Below are 21,670 nucleotides of genomic sequence, written 5' to 3'. Positions count from 1 at the left end.
CATCTTTTTTAGGGGTTGGGGTATGTACCCTTTTTCCTCATTGAACTCATATCACTAAAGGGGAGGATGTACCTTAGTCCTCTCCTTTTGGAGCTGGGTCCTGAAGAGTCATCTTTCCCAAGCCTAGTGTGGCTGAGTATGCTGATGGACCCATTTACAGGCCTGCCCTGCACCCCAGGCCCTGAGTTGACCTTCAGGGGATGGGAGAGTATAAATAGTCTTATCCCTATAATCTAGTGGGACTTGGAATGAAGTATTACTGCCAGTCAGGACAATATCTAGCGTCCTGCTGGAATGCCTGAAACATTAGATTCATCTGTCGGTCTCAGTAATTGCTGGAATGAACTTGGTTTGGGGTCACTCATTGTCCTTCCTGAGGTGTGCCTCTGTAATTGCTTTAGTTCCCCTCAATTTGGTGTGTCCCTAGTCAGAAGACTTCTATTTAATCTTGGTTTAATCTTGGTTCTTTTTCTGTCCCCACAGGCCCTGTTGATGTTGTTGAGTACACTATACCTCTAATTACAATGTCAATAATACCTACTGCGTAAAAATTGAATTGGGAAAAATATACAGTAGTCCCCTCAATTCATGGAGGATACATTCCAAGACTCCCAGTAGATACACTTTAAACTGTGAGTAGTACCAAACCTTATACATACATAGCTGATAGCCACTGCAGTGCGGGTTCAATCCCCAGCTAGGGAGCTGACCCACATGGCACAGCAGACCTCTCCTGTTTGACCCGCTGCTCCACTCAGTAGTGTATTACAGTCAATCCACTTGTTCTGTTCTCCACTCTATCTCTGTTGAATCCTTTTACCCTCCCGCACCTCTGGCTTACACTCCAGCTAGCATAAATAAATAAAATAAATCTTTTAAAAAATTCATTTTCTAGCTGTGGTCACTCTTTAGAAAATCTTTTCTTACTCTTCATATTTACACTGGACAGCATCATCAGATCCTACCCCAATCCCAAAACCTCAATGACTTTGTATTCTGATTTCTCACCAATCTAGAGACCTAATCCTAGACTAGGATAATTATAACCTCTATAACATGTCTTTTTTGGGGGATGGTGTACTTGGATTATCTCTGGCTCTCTTAATGTTGTCAAAGCACTGTGAAGGAAGAAGAAGATGGATGTGCTCTTGGTCTGTTCCATTGTTTTGTAACCAAGCTTTGAAGAAAATCTCCATGCTGACAATATCATTGTCTATAGTCTGAAGGTCAATATCAGTCCCCAGGATACAACTCTCTGAAAAGAAAGGGAAACAGTAGTTAGTGTTTCATTCTTGAGTTGTAAATTTTGAAAACAATAAAATTTTAAATGCACTCATTTTTTTCACTTATCAATTTGCCCCTAGATATCTAGACTAGAGACATTCCTGGAGAGTACACAAAGAGACTATACAAAGATGGCCAGTATAGCCTTGTTAAAATTACAAATAATAAAAACCTCAAATGGGAGGCAATTCCAATGTCCCTCAAACAGGAGATTATTGAAATAAATTAAGGTATACTCAAACGATTGGATATCATGCAACTGTTAACAAAGTAAAAGTCAAGGTGCTGACAGGGAAGGCTGTCAGAGAGAATAAATGAATAAAGAGTTGTATAACATATGTATATCGTATGAGCCCATTTATATAAAAATAAGACTATTGGCCTAAGTATGTACATATGCATGTAAATACATTTTACAAAGGTCTAGAAGGCTACCACCAAACTGTTAACAGTGAGCAGGAGTGGAAATGGGGCAGAGCTCTGACATATGTTCCCTTTTTATTACTCATACTTCTGTACTGCTTGAATCACATTGTAACCATGCATTTTCTATATTTAAAAAAATATTCTAGAGTACAAAACTACCACAAAATTCTATAGCAATGCAAGTTAAATACTTAGTTAACAAGGGGAACTTCAGCTTTATGTTGTTTCACAGTGAAAACACATTCAATTATTTCCGCTACCAAAAAAATCTTAAAAAGACTATAAAAGAAAAAAAGAGGAACTCCTGGGTTCCACCTTCTGACATAGATTACACAAGTTTGTCATTGGCGTATTGTATCTCACAAGTGTGATTAGCAGCCTAGAAGACAGGCATGTTCTGGTGGAGTGCGATTTGATCCAAAACTAAATGAATGAAACTGGGCTGGTGGGATAATGAGGCGTTGCTGGTCCAGCTCAGGATTTGGGGTATGGGTTTGCAGTTAAGGTTGTCAGTAAAAGCCAAAAATAAGGTGGTGGAAGAAGAACAGAGAGGAAATGAGGCAATAGTTGGAAAGAAACCTAAGGTAACCCAAATTTTTTCACCTTACCATGAGGGACTCTCTCAAATACCTTAACAAAGGGCCTAAGAAAAGCCAGTTGCTCCGATGAATTAACCTCTGTGTATGACTCATGGACCCCAGGGAGAAGGCTGGTTTATTTCTAGTACATTCCTGAGGACAAGTCTGCAGAGGTGGCAGGCTCTCCACAGGGAACAAAGAGCTTCAGTTCAACATGTTGGTACCCACACAGGGGAGGTGTGGTGAGACTTAGATGAATGACTTTGTCCTATTTAATGGCTGTGGCTGAAAAGGGGCTCCAGATGCATTTCACTTTGACCAGTGTGATTGAAACTCTGTCTTCTATGAAGAGTTATGAGGGCTCATTAGCTAACTATTCCATTCATTCCCCTCCAGTACTTCTTATGTACTACTACCAGGCAACTTTTCTAAAACATGTTTTTATTTGCTTTCTCCTTTGCTAAAGGACATATTTCTTCCTTCTGTCATCTTCTTTATTCCCTTCTCTTATCTTGTACCACTTGGTATTATCATTATCTTCCTGTACCCCATCCTTCCTTTCTTCTGTGATGGTTCATATAATTCCTCCCAAATTCTGTTCAGGTACTCTATTCCCACCCCTACTTCTGAGTTTACAAGCTTACATAGCTGATACTTAGCAATGCCTGCTGAGTTAAACAATTGTTCTCTCCTTTTCGGCTCTCATTGCTTTTCCGTGTAACTCTCCTGCTTCAACTAAACTAGTCTCCTTGCCACATGACTTCCTTCCTTCCTTTGTGCGTTTATTACTCTGTCCATCTATGGCCTGTGCCTCTTCCAAAATTCAATTCAGAACTTACTTGTCCAGGAAGTTATGCTTAATTACATCCTCCCCTATTAGGCTTTAATCAGCACCCCTTGGGTATCTGTGAGTTTCATCTGGACAATGCTAATTATACTTGTTAATTTGTTTCTTCTGATGCTTTCCTTCTTTTTCTATGAGTTTATGAAAGACGATGGGGTGTTGCGGAAAGACTAGGGTTTGAACTGTGGCCTGAAAGTTTGCCTATGTAACTTTGGGCAATGTACAACCTATTTCACAATTATAGCGAAGCATAAGAAGTGAGATGATTATCTGTAAATGGCAAGCAGTAGGTCCAACAAATTTTTTTCCTTTTTGTTCATCAATAAAATGATGTGTACCTACAAGGTAAGAAAGAATGTGCTTTCCTTTTATTAAACTTTTTTTCCATGGTCACTCCTTGGTGACTGCTTCCCCTTCCCCTGCCCCCCCCCCCCACTACTAACTTCCCCCCAACCCCCAACACACAGAAGAACATTAACACCTGGTGCTGTGTTCCTTACAAATAGAAGTAAATATGCTAAACCTGGGTAACAGGGAGACTTCTCATTTCTCAAAAGGTGAAGGGCAGAGTCCACAATAACAAGGGTGAAGGACACTGTGCGCTGACTGAGACAGGTCCCACCAAGCGTATGAATAGCAAGGCCACCAGAGTTGAAGTGTCTGAGTGTCTGGTGGTTTTGACAGTGAGGAAGGCCTGACTTCCTGCAGCCCAGCTGCAAGCAGTATTCACATTCCGTTTTTGGATTTACCCTGCCCCCCTGTGGCCACAAACATTGACTTCCTTGACTGAGCTTTAAGATTTTTTTTGGAAAGGCCACAATAATGGGAAAAACTAAGAAAGCTGAATGATTGACAATAAAGTCGTGCCTAAAGCAACCCACAAGTCAACCCGAAAGTAGGGTTACAAAATGCAAATGTCTTTAAAAATGACAGAATTTAACACTTTAACATACACACCTACATATACATATACCATGGCTGTATTTCTTTCTTGACATAGAATGTCTAAAGCGTGGTCCAGGGAAATGGTACTCCTGCCCAGTCCTGCACATCCTCCCCAGTCTCACAAGGCTCTGACCTATAGGCCAGACTATTTCTTTCCAAGTGGCCCTCATATGACCTGTCCTTTGGCATTATGGGTGAGCTTCAGTTCTGGGAGCCTCCGATATTGTGTACCATTTTATCTCTGTGTGTATAGGTGTATGTTGGTGGGGTAGAGGCAGAAGAAAGGCCTTTAATTTTTATCAGCTTTTTCAAAATAGCTCTGTGACCCATAGAAGGTCAAGAACCCATCGAAATCTTGGAATTATAGTATCTTAGCCACCAGTGCTATCTAATCTCTGAATGCAGGGGTAGCTACAGGGTAGTAATAAGTAGGATAAACAGCCAAAGCAAAGTCTGTGCAGGAACAGCTATGCAGTCACTCAACCACTGTCCTTAAACCAACAATGCCATGAGAATAATCTCCAACAGCTCACAACATTAGGGGCAGTTCAACCTGCTTTTCTGAATTCATTTGCTTCATTTGTAGAGGTGATGCTTGGTCCTGTGAAAGCAGAAGTCCTTGAAAGGAGGTGGTAGAGATACGCTGGGTATGGCAGTGTGGATTCTGCAGAGAAGTGTGGGACTGACCAAAGTGGTGGCCATATTCTTGGGGATCTAGTTTACACAAGGGGTTAAAACATCACTAATTCTGTAATGAGATAATTTATTTCCCAGAACTTTCTTAGGGAGAAGAGTCCATTCATTTATTCACTTATTCATTCATTTCCCCACTGTTCATTTGTCATTCAAATAATTATTTATTTAATGCCTTCCATGAGCCAGGCAGTGAGTGGTGTCAACTGTAAAAAAGAAAAATTCTCTGTTTTCACGACAATAGAAGAACAAAACAAACAGACATTTCTAGCTGATAGCTACTATGAAGAAAAATATAGAACAATGGATGTGTGTGTGTGGTGGTGTGTGGTGTGTGGTGTGTGTGTGTGTGTGTGTGTGAATTTTTAGCTTGGCTGGCCAGAAGTATTGTCTAAGAAGGTGACAGCTGAGCAGAGACTTGAACAAAGTGAAAGAGTCATGAAAATGTTTGTATTCCTTATAGAGGGATCAGCAAGTTTAAAGATCTTGAAGGGGGAGTGTGCTTGATATGTTGGAGGACTAGCAAGAAGGCTAAAGCAGAATAAGGGAGGAAGTGAGGCCTGGTAAGCTGTGGGGTTGAAGGGTGAGACTCCCAAAGGAACATGCTGTGTAACAACAGGTAGTGACTGTACTTGCTTCTGAGACGGGTGGGCTCCATTATTGACAGGCCTTGGTTTTCCTTAGGGAAGTATTCAGGACTGGCAGGAAAGAGCAGGCACACCCTTTCTTTCTCTTTCTCTTTGCAGATTTTGGATCCTAAACAATTATTGAATTAGTATTTTGAAATTATTTGTTTGAAGGGGTGCCATGTGGGGTCTCCCATGTCTCAGTACAGCCTCCCCAGACACGCTTTCCTTTCCTGGAGGTGGTGGGCAGTGGTTGGTAGAGGGGAGAGGAGCTAGGTAGACCCACAAGCAAAGCTCAAAGCAGACCCCTCAGCTCATAGTGGACATGCCTCCTTTCCAGCTACTTAGGGACTCTATGGTAGAGGATATCCACTCACTTGGCACTCATCAAGTGGGTGCAGTCTCAAGTGGACTAAAAAAAGACTTGACTACTAACTAAGGAATTAGAACTAATGATCCACAATGGGTAGTTTATATCACAAGTGATAAACTAGGGATCCCCTAACTCTGAGACAGGTCCCAACCTAATTTCAAATGTATTTTTTCAGCCCTCAGTAAACAGGTAAATTAAGAAAAAAAAGTTTCCAGAGCAATTACTTTGTCTGGTAGAGTAATCTTTACAGAATCTCTTTTTCTCAGGTATGTGTGTTTTTAAGGGGGCAGAAGTCTGTGATTGCCCTTTGGGAGAAGCTGCACTGTGCCTTCACACATTTGGGGCCATAGGAGCAACCTTGAGTGACAAGGAGCCGACAGTATTCTCTGCCAGCCAATCCTGCTTTGAGTTGTACACTTGCTTTGCCCTGACCAGTCCGTGCAGAGAGGAGACCCTGCAGGTGTGGGAAAGGATACTGGTTAGGCAAGGATACTGGTTAGGCAAGGCGACACCAGGGGTAGCACCTCATCCAGCTCTGCACCCCAACACCAGCACAGTGTCTGGCATATAACAGGAGCTCAGTAGATGTTGCACTGTCCAGAATAAACTAATTCTAGTCAGCCACTGCTTTCGTTTTCTGTAACCTTAGGCCAGTCACTTCATCTCTCTAAGCTCAATTTCTCCATATGTAAATGAGGAATGATAATAATGCCTACCATGGGCAATAATACCTACACTGGAGTATGAAATTGTCACACCGGAAGCTATCTTGTGGACTTGAAAACATCATGCAACTATAAGGATGAAAGATTAGACAGCTATTTCCCAGCTGTCTATATATGACCATTTTAATCACCAAAAGTTACACTGTTTGCTTGCTTTCCCCATCCCTCTCTCTTCCCTCTCTCCCTTCTCTTTTTTTGCTTTTTTTTTTGGTGACATTTTTCTCTTCAATAAAATATTTGACCCAACTTGTAATAAAATACATTTTTTCTATGGGTTTCAGCTCTTAATGGAAAAAGAAATGCAACCTACATGCAAAAGAGGTTGGTCACTACTAATTAAGGTAGATCAAAGTCTGAAGAATAGTTTGATTTGGGGACCAGTAGACTTAGATGGTATTGAAAAAGTCCTCTCGTGCAAATTAATTTACATATTCTATACATAAAAAAGTTTAATGTAACTTTGAAAAGCTGATAAGGAAAAAGTGTTTTCATAGGCACTACAGTGGGGGAGGAGAGCAAGGAAGTGGGTTATTTAAGAGAAGTTTGAATGAAGAAGGAAGTGGGTCAAAGAAGGTGTTAAATCTGTTGGCATGGCCCTGAGAACCAGAGCAAGTTTTGCTTTCTTATTGCCCAAAGGAGCTGAGAGAAAGATCTTGTTTTCACTCTGAGGTGAAAACAAAAGAAAAGAAGGAAAGACCAAGAAAGAATACGACCTATGGAGAGTCAGGTAGAGTAATGCAAGGTCAATAAAAGACACTGAAACCAAAAAAAAAGTCCTAAAACACACCCCAAACAACAAGGAAATTTACTTAGAGTGTGTAAGAACTTTGTGACCCTGTGTCTGTATATTTTGAATTGTTGAAGGTGTATCTTTGGGTATCTGGTTCCTAAAAGGGCCTCCCAGGTGGTGCAGTGGGTTGAGCGCAGTGCTATGAAGCTGCCCACAGCCTCTGCAGTGTGGGTTCGATTCCCGGCTGGCCAGGGAGATTTCCACATGGTGCCACAGACCTCTCCTGTCTCGCCTGCTGCTCCCCTCAGCAGTGCTTTTGGTCTGTCTGTCTGTTTTGTTCCCTGCTCTGTCTCTGGTGAGTCCTCTCACCCTCCCGCACCTCTGGCCTATACCCCAGCTATTGTATAAAATATAAATCTTAAAAAAAAAAAAAGTAAATGCATCTGTAGTTTTGTGAGAGGTTGCTGAATTCCCCTCCGGAAGGGTTGTACGACAGTACATTCTATCAGCAATGCAACAGCACATGGAATTGCAGCTTCGCCAATAGAATGTATTACCAATTTTTTTTTCTTTATTGAGGTGACATTGGTTCACAACACTGTATATAACTTATTGAGACTGGTGCAATCTCCTCACATGTATGTCACCACTCCACCCCCACCACACAGGCACCCATAGTCCTTTACCCTAGATCATTGGGGTCCCTCCTCCCTTTGTTCACTCCCCTACTTTCCCTCCCCCTCCAGCAGTCATTTTTTTTTTTTTTTAAGATTTTTAAATTTATTTTTATACAAGAGCTGGGGTACAGGCCAGAGGCGTGGGAGGGTGAGAGGAACCATCAGCGACAGAGTGGGGAGCAGAACAGGCAGATGAGTGAAATAATGGGGAGCAGCGAGCATGACAGGAGAGGTCTGCTGTGCCATGTGGGAATCTCCCTGGTCAGCCGGGAATTGAACCCGCGCTGCAGAGGCTGTGGACAGCTTCATAGTGCTGTGCTCTACCCGCTGCACCACTGAGGAGGCCCGGTCATGTATTTTTTTTAAAGATTAATTTATTTATGTATACAAGAACTGGGGTGTAAGCCAGAGGTGCCTGGGGTGGGGGGGTGGGAAGTAAGAGGATTCACCAGAGAGTGGGGAGTAGAAAAGGCAAATCTACTGAAATACACTGCTGAGGGGAGCAGTGGGCAAAACAGGAAAGGCCTGCTATGCCATGTGGGTTAGCTCCAGCAGTGTCTGGTGATAGCTTGATAGCACTGTGTTTTTAATCTCTGTGCCACCAGGGAGGTCACTCTGACAGTCATATTTGAAGTCATATTTCTAGTGTTGGTTTTGCCAATTCATTTGGTTTTTTTCCCTTCTATATTCTGCATATGATTGAAATCATCTGGTATTTGTCTTTTTCTTGACTTATTTTGCTTAGCATAATGCCTTCCAGTTCCATCCATGTTGTTGCAAATGGGAAGAGTTCATTTTTCCTTTTTAATATAGCCAAGTAGTATCCCATTGTATATTTACACACATCTTAATCCACTGCTCTATCAATGGGCATTAGGTGGTTTCCATAATTTGGTTGTTGTAAATAGTGCTGCAATGAACATAAGAGTGCATATATCTCTTCAAGTTAGTGATTTTGTATTCTTCGGGTAGATACCTCAGACTGGAATTGCTGGGTCAGATGGTAGGTCTATTTTTAATGTTTTCAGAAACCTCCGTCATGTTTTTCATTGGGGATGGGTCAGTCTACATTCCTGCCAACACTGAGCAGGGTTTCCTTTTTCTCCACACCCTCACCAACATTTGTTGTTTCTGTTTTTTTCTTTTTTCTTTTTTGATATGGGTCATCTCACAGGTGTGAGGTGGTATCTCATTGTGGTTTTGATTTGGATTTCCCTGATGATAAATGATGTTGAGCATTTTTTTATGTGCCTGTTGGCTATCTGTATATCTTCATTGGAGAAGTGTTTATTTAGCTCTTCTGCATTTTTAAAAAAGATTTATTTATTTATGAATACAAGAACTGGGTACAGGCCAGAAGTGCTGGGGGTGAGAGGATTCACCAGAGACAGAGTGGGGAACAGAACAGGCAGGCTGACTGAAATACACTGCTGAGGGGAGCAGCGGGCGAGTCAGGGGAGGTCTGCTGTGTCATGTGGGAAGCTCCCTGGCCAGGGATAGAACTTGCACTGCAGAGGCTGCAGACAGCCTCTTAGGTAGGTTGCATCTTAACCCCTTGCACCACCAGGGAGGCCCTGCCCATTTTTTGCTTGGGTTCTTTTTTTCTTTTTGTTGAGTTGTATGAGTTTTTTTTGTAGCTCTTGGATATTAGTCCCTGTCAAATGTATGATGTGCAAGTGTTTTCTCCCATTAAGATGTCTTTTTGTTTTCATGATAGTTTCTTATGCTGTACAGAAACTTTTTAGATTAAATTCAGTCCAGGCACCTAGCTGACCCTTGCCCCACACATGTATGAAGAAAACTGAAAGCAGCTCATAATTTAGGCTTAAAGGATGGAATAGAGATTTGAGTTTCTGCCCACTACAGGCCAAGAAAGGTGGTAGTTTGAGTTTTAACAAAGTTAAGTGTATGACAGAATAAATACTTTTCAGAGTAATATAATAGAGTCCAGAGCATCTATAAAATACAATCCAAATGCTTTTGTCTCACAAAGAGTCAGAGAAAGAGACCCAATCACAAAGGAAAATAGTCAACAGATGAAAACTCCAAGATGAAAAAGAGGTTAGGTTTATCAGATGAGACTTTATAATAGTATAATCATAATCAGTGAGGAATAGAAAATAAAAAAGAACCAAATGGAAATTTCAAAACTGAAAAATACAATATTTGAACAAAAAAATTCACTACAGGGGTTTAATACCAGAATTCAGATGAGAGAACAGTCAATGAACTTAAAGGTAGAACAATAAAGATGATTTAATCTGAAGAAGAGAAAGAAGAACATTTGTACAAAACCAAACAAACAAAATCCTAGAGGGACTATGGAACAATTTTAAAAGGTTTAATGTGTGGGTAATTGGAGTTCTAGGAGGAGAGAAGAAAGGGAATGAGATAGAAAAAAATATTGGAAGAAATAAAGGCAGAAAATTCTCAAACTGAGTTAAGGGTATATAAGTTTACAGATTCAAGAGTTAGGTGAACCACAAACAAGAAATCCATGCCTAATCATATCATTGTAAATCTGCTGAAAAACAAACATAAAGAGAAAATTCTTGAAAGAAGCCAGAAAAATGATCCTTTATATATAAGGGAAAGTGATTTAAGGACTGTGACTTTTAATCAGAAACCATGGAAGGCCAGAAGACAGTGGAACAATATCTTTAATGTGCTGAAAGAAAAAAAAATCCTATCAACCCATAATTCTGTGTACAAGGAAAATATACTTCAAGAATGAAGGTGAAATAAACACTTTCAGATAAATAACAACTAAGAGAATTTGTTACCACCAGAACCATGCTACAAAAGATACTAAATTTCTTTGTGTTGAAGGAAAAAATAAAAGGATACCTAAGGGAGGGCCTCCCCTGGTTGAGCGCAGCTCTGTGAAGCTGTCCGCAGCCGCAGCCGCAGCCTCTGCCGCGCAGGTTCAATCCCGGCCAGCCAGAGAGGGTCCCACATGGTGCGGCAGACCTCCCCTGTCTCGCCCGCTACTCCCCTCAACAGTGTATTTCGTCAGTCTGCCTGTGCTGTTCCCCGCTCTGTCTCTGGTGAATCCTCTCACCCTCCCGCGCATCTGGTCTGTACCCCGGTTCTTGCGTAAATAAATAAATCTTAAAAAAAAAACACAGGTACCTAAGGGAAAGATGGATCTTTAGGAATGAATGAATTTGTAGATAGTAAAGAAAAAAGATTTTTTCCCCTCTTTGCTTCTTTAAAATATATGTTTAAAACAAAATTTATAACATTGTCTAGTGAAGTTTATAATGTAGATGTAATATACATGGCAACTATCACATAAAGACTGTGTCTCTGTCTAGTGAGGGAATAAATGGCCCTACATAGCTGCCAGGTTTTTTATTTTACATGAAATGGTACTACATTAATTCAAAGTAGGTTATTAAAAAGTTTTAAGGGCCTCCCCAGTGGTGCAGCGGTTGAGCGCTGGGTTGCGAAGCTGCCCGAAGCCTCCCTGGCGCCGGTTCGATCCCCGGCTGCTCCCCGGCCACCGGAGGAGGGTCCCGCATGGCGCGCAGACCTCTCCTGCCGCCCGCTGCTCCCCTCAGCAGTGTACTTCGGTCCTTCTGCCTGCTCTGCTCCCCGCTCTGGCTCTGGTGAATTCTCTCACCCTCCCGCGCTTCTGACTGTACCCAGTGCATGTATAAATAAATAAATAAATCTTTAAAAAAAAAAAAAGTTTTAAGAAGGCCTCCCTGGTGGCACAAGGGGTTAAGATGCAACCTGTGAAGCTATCTGCAGTCATTGCAGCACGAGTTTGATCCCCAGCCAGGGAGCTACCCATGTGGCGCAGCAGACCTCTCCTTACTTGCCTGCTGCTTCCTTCAGCAGTGTATTTCATTCAACCTGCCTGTTTTGTTTCCCATTCTGTCTCTGGTGAATCCTCTCACCCCCCCACACCTCTGTCCCGTACCCTAGCTCTTGTATGCATACATAAATAAATCTTTAAAAAAATAAAAAGTTTTAAGATATATTTTAATCCTTATGAGGAATCTATATTTTATATGAAGTGGTATTATATTGATTCTAGTAGACTGAGAAGTTAAGGATATATGACATAATATCCCCAGAGACAGATAAATTAAAATAGAATTCTAAAACTAATAATCCAAAAGAAAGCAGAAAAGTAGGAAAAAGATAAATATTACCTGGAGAAGACATACAAAAAATAAGATGATAAATCTAAGTCCAACCATACCAATACTTATAGTAGATTTTAATGGACTACACTCTCCAAATGAAAGGTAGAGAGATTAGCAGAACTGATAAAAAGAAATTCAATTATATGATGTCTAGGAGAAATACACTTGAAGTATAAAGATAAAATTGGTTGAAAGTAAATGAATGGGAAAGATGAACCACAAATACATTGAGACCTAGGAGAAATAAAAACATATGTCCACACAAATACTTTTGTATGGATATTTACAGCAGTTTTATTTACAACAGTCAAAAACTGGAAACAAACAAAGTGTCCATTAACAGATGAGTTCATATACTACTGCTCTGCAATAAGAAGAAACTATTGATATAAACATCAACATCTCAAAATCTGAATGAAAAAAAGTCAAAGAAGCATATATATATATATATATAGCATAATTCAATTTATACAAAATGCAAATGAATCTACAAAAAGCAAAGCAGTGGTGTATGATGGGGTGGAGGGATGGAGTGTAAATGGGTAAAAGGAATCTTTTGTGGCTGATGGAAATGTTCTATATCTTGATTGTGGTGATGATTTGTGGACATACACAACTGTTAAAACTCAAAATTTATTGAGGCAAAGTTGGTTCAGACAATTGTATCTGCTTTGGAGATTATAAGGTCCAAACCCCTACAAATGTATGTCTTCAATCAATTTTTAAAAATAGAAGAGTTGCCATTTTTTTTTTCTGAGACCAGGGCTTCTGTTAATGAAATAAACAAATATCTCTCTGTGTTAAAAATCTGTAGGTAATAAACACATCACTGGTTCTAATTTAGTCTTAATGCCACAGGGAAATTATTTAATGCCCTTATCAAAGATAAATTCAATGAACACTTTATTTTCTGGTCTATTTTCTAAGACACTGAAATGGTAAAAAATCAATAGGACGAGTCTGACAGTGCACTGAAGCACGAAGCATAAAAGAGTTTCTTTATTTATTTTCGAATCTTTTAGGAAGCAATGAATCTTTATCTCTATGTTTGGGTTGTTAACATTTGGTGTTTCCTGAGAACACATATGGGTAAAATAACTTTCTAAAAGAGCTGGACATCGATCCCTGACAAAGTAGGAGGAAATATTAAACAGATGGTTTGTGAGCACTTAGAAAGGGAATCTGATATCCTTGTGTACAAGGCTGAGAAATGCAGGCTGGCTGACAGCATCATTAGGTTGATTTGTAACCCGTTCAAAGACTGACATACCCAGGGGGTGCACAGTGCTGTCAACCTGGACAGATGCCCTCTGGATGCCAAAGTGCACTGGTCACAGTGCCATTTTAGCCTTGGCATATTTATTACTTAGCTATTCTTTAGAAAGCTATTAAAATTTTTAATTATATGTAACTGAACATAGATGTAAGCTATAAAGCATAACAACAAATGACCATTCCTGAGTCGTTTACTCAACTTAAGAGGCAGAACATCACAAATACATCTGTATGCTTTTCCCTGATCTTCTTCAAGGAAAAACCTTAACATACTGAATTTTGTTTTTTTATCATTATTTTGTTTTAAAAGTAGTTTTATTGTTGTACAAACACCTTTTTACTTTTGGTTCACATGTGTTTTATTAAGAGGTAACATATTGCATAATCTTGGTTATCTGCTTTTTTCTCAACATTGAAAAGATTTAACCACATTGTTATACATAGTGTGGTTCATTCATTTTCAAAACTATCTGATGTTTCACTTTGTGATATATCTCATAATAATTACTCATGTCTCATTCAGTGGATATTTGAATAGTTTTTAATTTTTTGTTTTTTTGAATAATGTTAATATTTACATTCTTGTATAAGTCTTCCAGGTGCACATTTATAAAAGTTTTTTTGGAGACATTCTCCTAGGAATGGAATTGCTGGATTACAAAGTATTGTGAATGTTACTTAAAACACAATGACAATTGTGTACCAATTTACATTCTTTTTATCAGTATATAAGAGTTCCCATTGCTCTGCTATTATTAACACTATAGTGAGACTTCCTAAATTTTTGCATTGTAATGGACACTCCCTGCAGCTCTGGCCTGTACCCCAGCTCTTATATGCATAAATAAATAAATCTTAAAAAAAAAAGAAAAATAGGTGACAAATTTTATTTAATTGATGATCATGGTTGCCAGAGTTTAAAAAATTATAAATATATGCAAGAAGTATTTGAATTAATTAATAGTACTATGGGCCATGAAGGAAAGCAGTGGGTGTTTGGATATGCCCCTATTTGAGTTGATGTCAGAGAGAGTAACCAAGACCTCTTCTAAATAATTTGATTTTTTCCAATCATTCATATATTTATTCAAGAAATATTTACAAAGAATCTATTACCTGTCAGGCAGAATGATAAATGCTGATGATACAAAGGTGTATAATACCTAGTCTGACCTTTAGGTTACTCACAGTCCACCTGCTACCTGACCATTAAAAACAAATCTCAGAAATATTAAACAACACAAAAAAATTCAAAAATATTAATAAGAAGAATAGCTAACATTTTATTTTTTAGCCTTTTATTTATTTATTTAATTTTTAAACATTTGCTTTCCTCCACCCCCTCAGATTGAGTCCCCATAGAATTTCCTTCCCCAAGGCACCCATGCACCATCACCACAGTCCCCTGTGCTCCTCCCTCCAACCCTCTCAACCCTCTCCCTCCTCCTCCCTTGCAGTATGTCTCTGATTTATAATTGTCTGTTTCTGCTTTGCTGTGTTTTGTACTGTTATTTTTTTTACACTGATGTTTTAGAATAGCTAACATTTTAAATGAACATTTATTTTGTACTAGGTAATTAACATATATGACCTCATTTTATCCCCAAAACTATTGCATGGGAATTAATAGCTGAGGCTTAGACAGGCTAAGTACCATGTCCAAAATCATGTAGCTAACAAGTGATAGAACTGAGATTTAGACTTAGGCTAACTAGTTCTGGAGCACTTATCCTTCTGAGGATGGGAGAGGTTGATGTTGCTCATCTCTTAATAAGGATACTAAAATGAAGTAAAACATTAATGGAATAAAGCAAATCTTTATTAGGAAAGCAAAGGCAAACTGGGAAGATTTCAAGTTGTGAACATACATACACTTAGGCCACAAAGAGGAATTACAAGCAATTTATGGGATAATGTATTATTTATAAGCAAATAAGAAGTTACTGGAAGAATTATCAGTAGTGACAGAGGAAGAAAGCAGCTTTCCTGCATTTAAAAGCTCTTCTATACAGCTCTAGTAACTACCAACTTCAAATAAAGGCATCAGGAGGCCTCAAGTTACTCTGATCTCTGTGCCATTAGAGAGAGAATAAGTTCTTTCTGGAGATGGTCACTGAAGGGAGAAATGGACACTATCCATTTCTGATCTATTCTGGAATGGTCAATGAGAAAGAAAAGGAGCTTCTGTCTCACAGCTTCATTTTGAGAACTCACCCAGAAGGACTCTGACTGATGGTCTATGATTGCTTCCTTGGGTCATGGTCTACTCGTGACCAGGAAGGTGGAGGTGTTACCGGAGAAAGGACATGTAGGGCAAGTTGGGCAGACTAAGAAGAGCCTCCACAGTATCACTGTCACTAATTCATTTGACAAATACCTACTAACAACCTAGGCTATATTATACACTGGGACACAGAATTGACTAAGACAAATTTTTATTCCCAAGGTACCTACAGTTTAATACAGAGAGAAAAGATATCAAGTCATTCCCAATTTACTGAAGCAATGGTGAACAATTCTGCATGGCATACAAGAAATGTCAAAATTGTGTGTTGCTGACCACAGTGACATGGCTGTTCTAAGAAGAAAATCAACACAGTAGTCACAAATATGAACCAGACATTTAAGGATGGGGAAGATTTGGCTGGAAGAAGATAGAGGACGGAATTCAAAGGAAAGAAGCTGGAATGTGAGGAGGGATGGAGATAGAAAGGACAGTCATGAGAAAACTGATTTGAAGAATTCAGTGTGTATAGTTGGTGAGAGCTCAAAACCACATAGTTTAGACTGATTATCTTCCCTTCCCAATCAGAACATTGTCAGGGGTCTCATGGTGCTGGCAGGATCCACATATGTCAGAATTTGAAAGAAAGTATACCAAACCTCTGACCTAATTAGGGGGCTAGGGGGAGTATGCTTAGTCACATGGGACCAGGAAGAGATCAATGGTATCTGACAGTGGGTACCTCCTCAAGGGTACAACCTTAGAGGAGGCTGGTAACTGCCAAAATACTGTTGGAGAGTGAACCACAATTTGAGTGTTGGATAAATGAAAAACTCTCAAACTCATAATTTAGGAATCTCTATTTAACTTCCTAACTGAAATCTATTTATAAGTTTCCATTGCCTTTGAATGAAATCCAAATATCTTAGAATGGGTTTAGGGCCTATATTGCCCTTCTTGATCTAACCCTTGCCTATCTTACGGCCTCATTCCAGGCTCTGTCTGATAGGCTTCATTCTTAAGGAGCCATGGGTAGCTCTTTGAAAGCTGATTCTGGCTTGCTTTCTCATGCCCTTGGGTTTTTTGTTTTTTTGTTTTTTTGAGCGCACCTTCCTCTTTGTCTGCTTGACTAATTCCTACCTGTCATTTTAGACTCAATTTGAGTATTTTCTCTTCTAGGAAATGTAGGATTATTGGTGATTTATGTGATTATGGGTGCTTTGCATAGGATTTATAGACAAAGTCCTGGGCAGCAGTGGCCTGTGGTTACGGGTGTGCACATTGGGGACACCAGGGTTGGAAATGTGGCAACCGAGGACCCAAATGTGGCAACCGAGGGAGCATGTAGGAGGCAGGATATGTATGAGTTGAGACTCTAATCCCCTGGCACATGTTCCATTGTTCCATCAAAATTTACTTATAGAACACAAATAGGACCAAGCATAGGGCCGTGTGTGACTCCACTGTTCACAAACCCATTAAGCCAGCCCTATATATACATCTGTTCACAAAGCTTTGGTCATTACAGAAAAATGTAATAAACCAAGTTGTTCATTAATAAGTCACTACACAAACAATGGTATATATACACAGTAAAAAGACCATGTAGCCAATAAAAAATGAGACAAATCAATAGACCCTGACATAAATAGCTGTCAAACACATAAATTTTTAGAATATTTTGTACATTATAATCCCATTGAAATATTAAATACTTACTTGTATATATGTTTATCTCTATAAAGAAACATTGGGGGATATACTAATGTCTGACTGAAAAGGAAGGAGAGTTTACTTTTTTTGCCTATAATGTTCCAAGTTTCACACTTAAATATAAATGTTTTCTGAAATGAAAAATATTAAAAAATTCAACACCTAGAGATAGATCTGAACCACATAATAAAATCTGTTTATTTTTATTTATCAGTTAAGAACATAAATACCATGTAAAATAATCCTCATGATCTATAAAATACTACTCAATAAAGTTCTTACCATTTCTTCCAACTTTTCTTTTAACTCTTACCATCATTGCTGGGCTCTTCAACAGGAGATGCTGAGTCCGCACATTCTAGGACTCCCTTTTTGATCTCAACCACCTGCAGCCTCCTGACTCTTACTAGGTCTGTATCTTTTAACCCTTCCTCCAATTGTTTGACAACTTCTTTTCCAGGCTGGGAAGTCAGAATAGTAATCTGGAAATAAATTCAAGAATCAATGTGTTGACTTTCTCTGATGTACAAAGAAAGGAATGAAACAGGTTAGCCTTGGAGAATAAAAACAGCAGAAGTCTATGGTAGTTGCTATAGCCATTAGGGAAAATAAGAGAACTGAAGTGTAATTAAAAAATAAAATTTCATTTGACAGACTCTGGTGGAAGATATAATCATGGGACCCTCCAAACAGGCTGAATCTATCCCAGAAAGTGACCATTAAGAAGCCATCCTGCATTTTATTTTTTATAGATTGCTCGAAACACTGGCAGTATCTCTTTTGCTCAAAAATACTTTGATATTATGAGGAAATAAAGGAAATAGGATCCTTACATCCCACTCATTAAATATGTATGAAGTACATATTAGAGAGCTTATACTTGGCTTTCTCACAGTGGTGCTTCCATGTAGATTTATCTCTTTGCTCAATCTCGATCCTGTTGAGCTGTTTCTTTTGCTCTCTTGACTCTAAATGAACTCATCCTTAACCAATACATTTGACCTGTAGGAATTTAGGTGTCTGAGTATAATTTTCACATTTTATTCTACTTAAATGAATATATTATATCATATATATATTTTTAAATGATATCCACTTTCTTTTTTTTAATTTAATTTATTTATATAAGCACTGGGTGCATTCAGAAGCATGGGAGGGTGAGAGAATTCACCAGAGCCAGAACAGGGAGCAGAACAGGCAGAAAGACAAAATACACTGCTGAGGGAAGCAGTGGGCATGACAGGTGGGGTCGGCACACCATGTGGGACCCTCACCGGCGGCCGGGGATCAAACCGGCGCTGCAGAGGCTGAGGGCAGCCCAGCGCTCAACTGCTGCGCCACTGGGGAGGCCCTATTTTATTATCAGTTTTATCTTGAATCTGAAACTCTGGAAAGCAAGGAGTAAATATATTTAATTCTTTTTTAGGACCTAGACATTTTTGATTGATGAAGAGGGATACAAATGAAAACATGATTTTTTTTTAACTCATCTGTTTAATACCTGAGGTTAGAAGACTGCAAGCGCATTCACACATACATTCAATGTATCCACTCATGACGTGTGTGTGTGTGTGTGTATTACATCCAAAAGTGTAGGTTTATTATAAAAAAGAGGAAAGGAGAAGACACATGCACGACACAAGCAGCAGGAAATGCTGCTGCTGCTATTTCTTTTCTTTGTGAAAAGAAATGTCTGCATAGTCACAGGTGGGCAGGAAAACTGCATGACTTGTATTTTTAAGCTTGCCTTCATCTGGCACCAGAAATTCAGCACTTTTTACATTTGCTAATCCCAAAATGTACTGAATTTGTTGCTAAGATTTGATGAAGAACAATTGTAAATTCTTTTTTTTAAAAAGATTTATATATTTATACAAGAACTGGGGTACAGACCAGAGGGTACGGTAGGGTGAGAAAATTCACCAGAGACAGAGCAGAGAGCAGGAACAGGCAGAAGACCAAAACACTGCTGACGGGAGCAGTGGGCAAGACAGGAGAGGTGTGCCGCTCCATGTGGGTAGCAACCTGGCTGGCCAGGAATTGAACCAGCACTTCAGAGGCAGACAGCTTCACAGCTCTGTGCTCAACCTGTGAGCCACTGGGAAGGCCCAACAATTGTAAATTCTTAATATAAAAATTTAGTTTGTCTTAGAGTTTCTAAAAATCCAGAGGCAGATAGCATATTCAGATTTTATTTTGATTTCAGTTTTTCTTTATAATTCACTTCAGTTCATATTTTTAGAGCTCCCCTCTATGGTTAGCTCTGTATTAAGAATTGCATTAATTAACGTTACAGCTTAAAAGGGAACAGCTTAAAAGTTTACTACTGCCTGTAGTAAACTAAAAACCTAGCCTTGAAAATTACCTTCATTATATATAAAATAGAACACCGTATAGATGATAAATAATGAAGCACTTATATGGACTGAAGTGGGAGTGTGGCTCTGAGTCCTACGACAGCATCTCTTACCTCCAGGGAAGTGCAGGTCAGAGCTGTACCTAAGGCCACATGTCTGCTGTACTGTTTGAACTGCTGGAGCCCGTCCTCTACTGCCTGCTGCAGAGAAGTCCTTTGTGGTCTGAAACAACCTTCTCTCTGCAACATGCGGAGTTCTGAGATGCAGGCCTGCAACCTAGTAAAGTTTCCTTTCACTTGCTGTAGAGAAAAATGAATAAAAGATACATTTGATTATACTTTGATTTGTTTCAGATTAATTGGCAGTTGAATTTCATTATCAATCACTCCTCAGGAGTACCTCCCTTTTCTGAAAATCTGTTTATTTGAGCAACATCTAATGAATACCTACTGTGTTCTAGGCATTCCCCTAAGCCAGAGGAGGGAAAATTGTAGCCAAAGACCTTTCATTATGTGGAGTTATCAGAAACTTAAAGGAAGTATTTTAACTCATTTTCTTACCCAAAGGAAGGTCTAATTCCGACTGCTTAGTTTTACTGGGTGGTAGCCTGCAAATTGGAAGCCTAGGAGGGTCATTCTTAATATAATCTTAATTTCTCAATCATTTTAGGCACTGGGAATGTCTGTCAAGAGTGATGTCTTCTCAGAATTGAGGATTTTTTTTAAAGATTTATTTATTTATTTATTTATTTATTTATTTATTTATTTATTTATTTATTTATTTATACAAGCACTGGGTACAGTCAGAAGTGCAGGAGGGTGAGAGAATTCACCAGAGCCAGAGCAGGAAGCAGAAAGCAGAGCTGGCAGAAGGACCGAAGTACACTGCTGAGGGGAGCAACGGGCAGCAGGAGAGGTCTGCGCGCCATGTGGGTCCCTCCTCCGGTGACCGGGGAGCAGCCAGGGATCGAACCGGCGCTGCAGATGCTGCGGGCAGCTTCACAACCCAGTGCTCAACTGTTGAGCCACCGGGGAGGCCCTCAGAATTCAGAATTGAGGATTTTAAGGGAGGGATGTGTGTGATCATTTTAGAATAGATAAGGTACAACCTAATCTGCTCCTCAGAATTGCTTCAGTAAAGAACAGATGCTTGCTTAGTCTGCAGTCATTCAAGAAACCAACATATAAACCTCTTGGTTATCCTCACCTTCCTTTACAAAAACTTGTGCTCAGGAAGTAATCTATTATAATCTGTATTAAGTCTATGCTACCTCTCCTATGGTATATAAAATTTTAGATAAAGGGGGAATGAAAATTTGTAATACTATTTAAAGGAATTCCAAGCATTAATAGTGGGTGCAGGAATGTAGGAAAAAATTATAATTTGGGATGAGGAAACTTTCCTAACCAAAGAGCAGAGCTGAACAATTTTTGCAAAATTCACATAATTTACAAGCAGGAACTACAATACTGTTAGAGTACAAAGACTGCTTAAGTCAGTCCCTGCCCCTTATTCCATAACTGCTTATTTTGTTTATATGCTGCAGTTCAACTCTCTGGGAAAAACACAAGAAATAGGACATAATCCTTATACAAAGAGAGCTTGCAATCCAAAAAGAAAGAAAAGAAACCCATTCAAAACAGACATGAGAACATATGAGATCACAGGTATAGACTAGTAGCCTTGAGCACTTTTCTCATATACCTCCTAATAGAATATGAAGAACAATATATTTCTTTATACATTTTTAATTTGACATGTAGATCTTAAGAGTCTGTGTGTAAATAATTGGTAGGGATGTAACTTCCAGCATATTTTAAATATAAAAACTATAACATTACTCTTTAAAATATAATCCAATAGACTCTAAATACCATAGCAATTTGATACTTTTATTCAGTTTCAAAAGGACATGACCAAATTCTTTTTACTTTTTTTTAAAAAAAAGATTTATTTATTTATTTATACAAGCACTGGGTACAGTCAGAGGTGCGGGAGGGTGAGAGAATTCACCAGAGCCAGGGCAGAGAGTAGAACAGGCAG

The 21,670-nt window shown here is 39.2% G+C and overlaps 1 protein-coding gene across 1 annotated transcript in view; it reads right to left on the bottom strand.

The window, feature by feature from the left end:
- The window catches only part of M1AP (meiosis 1 associated protein), a gene marked incomplete at both ends in the record, with an annotated part of 52,066 nt that overhangs the window by 20,014 nt on the left and 10,382 nt on the right, over nt 1-21,670 (bottom strand). Inside the window, 3 exons of the mRNA XM_084234830.1 lie at nt 1,082-1,255; nt 17,584-17,752; nt 19,741-19,926. Coding sequence (XP_084090956.1) covers nt 1,082-1,255; nt 17,584-17,752; nt 19,741-19,926 — 529 coding nt within the window. The remainder of the gene's footprint in view (nt 1-1,081; nt 1,256-17,583; nt 17,753-19,740; nt 19,927-21,670) is intronic.

The sequence above is a fragment of the Talpa europaea genome (genome assembly GCF_964194135.1).
Source record: "Talpa europaea genome assembly, chromosome: 6".
Taxonomy (NCBI): Eukaryota; Metazoa; Chordata; class Mammalia; order Eulipotyphla; family Talpidae; genus Talpa; species Talpa europaea.
The sequence above is the reverse complement of the archived record's forward strand: the minus strand, read 5'-3'. Positions and strand labels throughout refer to the sequence as shown.